Source organism: Astatotilapia calliptera, chromosome 4, assembly GCF_900246225.1.
Source record: "Astatotilapia calliptera chromosome 4, fAstCal1.2, whole genome shotgun sequence".
Taxonomy (NCBI): Eukaryota; Metazoa; Chordata; class Actinopteri; order Cichliformes; family Cichlidae; genus Astatotilapia; species Astatotilapia calliptera.
Window position 1 is genome coordinate 22,836,452 of NC_039305.1, and position 6,138 is coordinate 22,842,589.

The 6,138-nt window shown below is 39.3% G+C and overlaps 1 protein-coding gene across 1 annotated transcript; it reads right to left on the bottom strand.

The window, feature by feature from the left end:
- Positions 1-206: 206 nt before the first annotated feature.
- On the bottom strand, positions 207-5,252 carry LOC113021093 (SUMO-conjugating enzyme UBC9-like). The gene is made up of 7 exons (XM_026165539.1): positions 4,895-5,252; positions 4,558-4,643; positions 4,349-4,432; positions 3,475-3,547; positions 2,539-2,648; positions 2,227-2,306; positions 207-1,672 (listed from the first exon to the last, which is right to left on the bottom strand). Exons 2-7 carry the CDS (start codon positions 4,621-4,623, stop codon positions 1,609-1,611), a joined length of 477 nt encoding a protein of 158 aa, XP_026021324.1. The 5' UTR covers positions 4,624-4,643; positions 4,895-5,252; the 3' UTR covers positions 207-1,608.
- Positions 5,253-6,138: the final 886 nt, after the last annotated feature.

A 6,138-nucleotide genomic window follows, 5' to 3' on the forward strand; every position in this document is an offset into this window, starting at 1 on the left:
ATGTCTGGGAAATGGCTGCAAAGGTGTGCAAGGGCTCAAAGATCAACCTCATGCTGGATTTTCCCTTTATTTAAAGCCAGATGAATACAAATTAAAATACTAGTAAATAACAAATTTCATAAATACGGAGACAATAAATGGCCAGACACCCCCCGTTCCCCGAAAAAGAAAAACAAGAGATCTGCAAAAGAAATGTTTTTCTTTGATTTTATTTCACAATTTGATGCATTTAATGTGTCCTTTGTTATAATACCACACACAAATGTCAACTGGCTAAAACAATATAAAACATAACTTCCACAATTTTCCGTTATTTATATTATGTACATGCACTCATATATTTAGAGGCAAAGAAAGAAAAATATCTCAGGCCATCTCTCACTCTCAAGTGCACTTTCATTTATCTTCTTTGCTGGCTGAGAGGCCATTCCAATGAGGATGCTTCAGTTTTTCCACGTGGACTTGAGTTTGGACTTTTTTTGTGAGCACTGTGGCATAAAATAACTGGGTGGACGGGGCCAAAAACAAACACACAGCAGTAGTTTATAACCTTTACGATGCAACTTTTCTACACAGCATGTTTGGAAGGTGATGACACACTGATGTCAGATGGGCGTAAAGTTTGGTATGGTGACAGTTTCTATTTCAGGTGTTTGTTTTTTTTAACACCATGTGGTTTCACTGCAATAAAAGATTATCAAGGCTCAAGGGAAGAACCAAAGGCCTGACTCAAGTGCCTTATTACTCCAAAGTCAAGCCATGGAGGTTATGTTTTCAGTGTTCAACAGGGGGTATTTGATCCCTATCAAACTTGTTTTGGGAAAACTCTCCAAATACTTTTAGTGGCCTTGGTGGAAGTCTGCACTCTCTCCCTTCCTGTTGCTTCTTGTTACTCTCCTAAGTGCACGGCTTAGCTGAGCACATAAGAAATGCCAGGATTGTCTTTTAGGTGCATTTACCTTTAGATGGTTTTTGATGGGTCACTGCCAGTTTTCTTTAAGTGCTTTGTGCCAGATGGTATGCCTGTGTATTTGTCATGATAATGAAACAGCGGGCAGAGAGAACAAAGGAAGAACAGACAGACTCCTGTTGTGCTTCTGCTTTGTCACAGTGAGAGCCCACATTCATGAAACACTATCTACAGTACTCCTGGCCTCTGATGGTTTGATAAAGCGTGTAAGGTTACCAAAAGGGCAAATCTCTGCTGAACATCACACTGAGTGGGTTGGGCATGATGTCTTACTTTTACAGCTCTGTCAGCACATTAGTCACACGCAGTTTTATTCGAGGCATGACCAAAACTGGATATGGATAGTACACATATTACAAATGTCATACTGACAGCAGGATTATCAGTTATGCACTGAAAATGCATAAAAACTGGATTTTTTTTGAGGACAGGTAAAATGTATGATATTACTGAATTGTCAAAAGAAGGGAAAAGAAAAACAGGCTCACTTGTAGCCTGTATCAAAAAATATATTTAGAATATATTTAGAATACTTAAAAGTGGATTCTTATTGGAGTGGTCCTTCAGGTGCTGCCTGCCACCTGTTTGTGAGCTCTCGGTTCAGGCTGCTCAGGCCAGGTCGAGGCCACCTCTCCGCTCTATGTGGGGGCAAACTTCTTGGCCTGCGCCCTTACCCTCTTCTCGTAGTCCATCCTGTTCTGACTGAATGATCAAACGAAAAGAAAGTGATACAACAGCCTTGCAACCACACTAATAACACATCACTGTTTAAAAAACAGGTGTGATTTCCCCTTAAAGCTTATAACAGTGTTAATATATTAATTTTAACTTGAATACATAAGTGACCTTTGGCAAATAGAGGCCTGTTCTTCCTGTAAAGAGGATGGTGCAGTTCAACATGCACACCTGATAATGTAGAGAGCTAGCATTTCAACTTCAGGTGACTTTTGGCTTTACAAAGGGTCGCCACAGCGGGTAGCTCTCTGTGCTTGATTTAGCAGATATTTTTACGCCGGATGCCCCTCCTGATGCAACCCCAAAAGAATGTATATCTCTGGGGATCAGTCACTTGTTAGGCTAATTTGCAAACCGCAATCACGTAAAAAGCAGATGCGGTTGTTAGTAGTTATCATGTTGCTATCAAATCACATGACATTACTTAATAATATCACAACATTGCTTAATAAAAATAAATAATTTCTTTCTTGATTCTTTTTTTGTAGGATCCACTGAGTAAATCAAACAACCACACTTACCAGTAAATTGTGTAAGCTTCCGCTTGTGCTGGATCTTGAATGTTGGGCTCATTCAGCAGCTCCTGGATTCCCAGAAGAATCTAAAAAACACAGCAATACAACCATAAATACATATAACTTAAAAGCAAAGCAGCCAACTCCAATGCCATTGAATTGAATCATTACTAAGGAACAGAGGGCTGTATAGAGAAATTACAGATGCCCTCCTTTTATGCTCCAACACTGTGAAAGTAATTGGAGTAGTCACAAAAACAAAGCTGCATTCGCGGTGAAGTATGGAGGATGGGACTATGAACACAGGAGCTTTCAAACCTGTTTGATGGTGATAGCAGGTCTCCAGTCTTTGTCCTCCTCCAGGATGGACAGACACACAGTGCCTGATGGGTAGACATTTGGGTGGAATATCGGTGGCTCAAACTTGCCTGAGGACAAATTATTGAAGACAAAGTCGTACAATCAAGCACGGGAACACTGACCACAAAATACATTAGAATCACTATAAGAAACCATCATTAGTTGGAACTAAAATCACAAGAGGCTGTGTGAAAGTGAATTTACACAATAGTGTTATTTTCCTTTAATTTTGTCTCAGAGATCAAAAACAGGCCTTTGAGTAAATCATGGGATTGTAGCGCTATCGTAGCACTGTTTCCTAACATCAGAGAGGGAAATTCAGGCATATAATATACAACATGTGATTCAGAAGTTAACAGTACAATGACACCAGGGAATTCTGGGATTGAGCTTTGGTTATACACTTTCAAATCTTATGTTGTGACTAAAAACATGACGCTGTCTTCTATATGTAGAGATGATAGTTATTTATCTTAGAGTCATGCTTTGACCAAAGCAGTTCACTGACCACACCGGCTTCGTAGCCCGACGCTGTTTTTAACGTTTCTGCTGTCTGTAACTTTCCAACATCAAACATTACACCGAGCCCGTCCTTTTTCTAACCATGTATCTTTTTCATTGTCCTAATGGATTATTTCTGCTACAAAAGCTTTTATATTTTCAAATAAAGGAAAACTACAAGTTATTTTATTTGTTTGCAGTGTTTCGTGCCATTGCTATAAACTTTCCTTTAATCCTGTTCTCTTTTTGTCTCTAATGTGTGACTTTCTGTATGAATTTAATGTTCTGCTTTTTTCACTCGCTTCTGTAAACCCTGTTTTTAAAGGTGCTGTTTGAGTTAAATTGTTATTATTATTACATACCGAGAGTGGAGAAGAGATAAGAGGTACTCACATTTGGGTGGAGATGAAGGGTAGTCATCCTTGAACAGCATTCTGAGTTTATACAGTCCTCCTTCCCACAACGTCTAACGAAGAAGAATGAAAACAACTGTGTAAGCAAAGTAACTAACAACATACCAAGGTTATTTAACAACAGCAAAGCAGCGTTACAAAAGTAACTGCATAAACAAATTTCTAAACTGGCGTTTTCGTTCAGCTCATCTTTTTATCCCCATTCTTTGGGAGTACAAGAAAAATACATACAATGTTTTAAAAGCATAATTTCATAGATGTTAACACTAACTTTACCATCACAGTAATTGTCGCCACTACTTATAATACTCTTGACTGTAAAGTTTTGCTATTAAAGCTTGTGAAGAAAAGCAATGTTACTTTTTATTTGAGAAAAGAGTGGCTTGAAGTTGTTTTGATGATTTAGCCTATGTGTAGTACTTCCAAAGAGAACCTCGAATAGAAGCACATTACTCAGTTTTTGTGTCAAATGTATCTGATCAGCAATGAAGACATCCTGTAATTTAGCAGGTTTCTGTCCTGCATACAAAACTGTAGTTATACTAAAGCATAGCACAGATTTCTACTTATCAAAAACACAAGAACATGTAGAGATTTCAGACAAATAAAAGAGGAGACTGTAATTGCTCTCACTGAAGTAGGATTCCTGGTGCTTACATGCATGGGCACGTGCAAACGGCTCAGTGTGATCCGGTTTGGTACTAATGTGCAGACAGGTTGGGTAATAAAGTTGCTGAAGGAAATGGGGTATGCATTTTATGTGTGTGCGAACAAAGTTTGTGCTTAAAATCCAGCATCTTAGAAGGCCTCCTGCTGGTTATTTCCTACTCTACATCCAGCTCCAGGTAACTTACTCCTTTCTTCCCTGGGATGGCACACTCCCAATTCATCAGGTTCATGGTCCCATCTGGATTCTTAGTGGGAACAGCAACAAATCCCTGTGGTTTACATGACACGCAAAACATCAGCTGCCAACCCGAGTCTGGTTTGTGTTAGAAACACTTACAACAGTTAGTTTCAAAAAACACTGGACATGAAGTTGCTGCAGATGACAGATGCTTACAAAAGGGTGGTCTTTTCTCCAGGCTTTGCGCTCCTGGGACAGTCTGCTAAGAGCGATGCCAGACATTGCTGCTCATCAACGCCCCCCTGTGGAAAAACAACCCCAAAACAAATTGATTAAATGCGAATCGTTAACAGGCGGGTAATGTCCTTGTTTCTACTAAAACGGCGACACATGTTTAGCTTGTTATTACCACAAGTATGACTTGTTTATGAGTCCTGCTGTAACGCAACGGTAAGTACAGGTGAGCTCCCACAATGCTAACAAACGCTACACATGAATCACCTCGCATTACTGTGGGTCCACTGTCTAATAACATCACTTCTCGTAAACTCACCTCGTGTTTTATTTGACTAAATACCAAAAGTGAAGTTATATAAGTCTCAAAGGTGGCTCGTTTGCTTCGCTAATGCTAACGTTGCCCCCGTTACGACGGCGACCGAAAAAAAAAAAACACACCCTTCGACGGTAAAAAAGAAAAAAACAAATACAACCGGGCTAGCTAGGCTACTAATGACCAAACCGGAAGAACAGTTTCTTTTATCAACATTACTAAAAACACTTTACTCAGATTACACTGAAGGAATTTTTCCCACAGTTTTGTAAAACAACGTGAGTCTGAAAACCGTTTCGACTTGCTAGCCTATCGCGAGGAAGGACCCCAATTTGTTTATCTCGTTAGGACCTTCAGGCAGCGTAACGGGCAGCCTAGTGACACCCATCAGAGATGACGTGATGCGTAGTTCACAGCCGTCTAGTGATTTAATCCTTTTGAGTCACGTCCAAACCCAAAATGTATCACCAGTCACGTCACAATTTTATATTTACCTTAATAAAAACCCACCTTTGTCTGACTGATATTCATATCACCTGGATAGCATCGTTACTATCAGTGATCGTTTTATTGTGCACCATCCCATCATTCAAATCAAATCACTTTTATTGTCACATCACATGTGCAGGTACATTGGTACAGCACATGTGAGTGAAATTCTTGTGTGTGAGCTTCACAAGCAACAGAGTTGTGCAAAATACAATAATGTAAACAAGCAAAATACAAGAATGGCTACATCTGAAACTAATAAATATATGTACAATATATAATAGTATATGCATTTCTGGATGTGTATACTAAATATTTTTCTACGTGTGTGTGTGTACACATATTTTACAAATTAAATAGAGTCAACAATAAATAAAATATATAAAAATATACAGAGTTGAGACATGTGCAAAATATCTGCTTGTCTGATGCATGATAAGCAGGGTATTGCAGATGCACCTCTCCCAGTTTTATCTTGTGTGATCCGAAGATCCTTCCAGGACAGGTGAAACATGCTATTTGTGTCTCTACCTGCTGGTCTTCATAAATCTTTACATGCCCAGGAAATGTCCCAGGGAAAGCTGGCACCTTTCAGTGCACAAGCTCTTGAGTTCCTCATCCTATGGACAAAACTTATGCTTATGCTTCAGCGGGAAATATATATTGTAATGTAAAATCTAACCTAACGTGCACCTCCTGAAAAATGTAACTACAGTTCCAGTTAATGCAGCCCAGAACTACTGTGATTGGCCTGTTCA

Coding starts and splice junctions, on each gene's coding strand:
- LOC113021093 (XM_026165539.1), bottom strand. CDS start 4,623: ATGTCTGGCATCGCTCTTAGCAGACTGTCCCAGGAGCGCAAAGCCTGG. Junction 4,433..4,557: donor GGAGAAAAGACCACCCTTTT/GTAAGCATCTGT, acceptor TGTAAACCACAG/GGATTTGTTGCTGTTCCCAC. Junction 2,307..2,538: donor CTGCTATCACCATCAAACAG/GTTTGAAAGCTC, acceptor TGTGTTTTTTAG/ATTCTTCTGGGAATCCAGGA.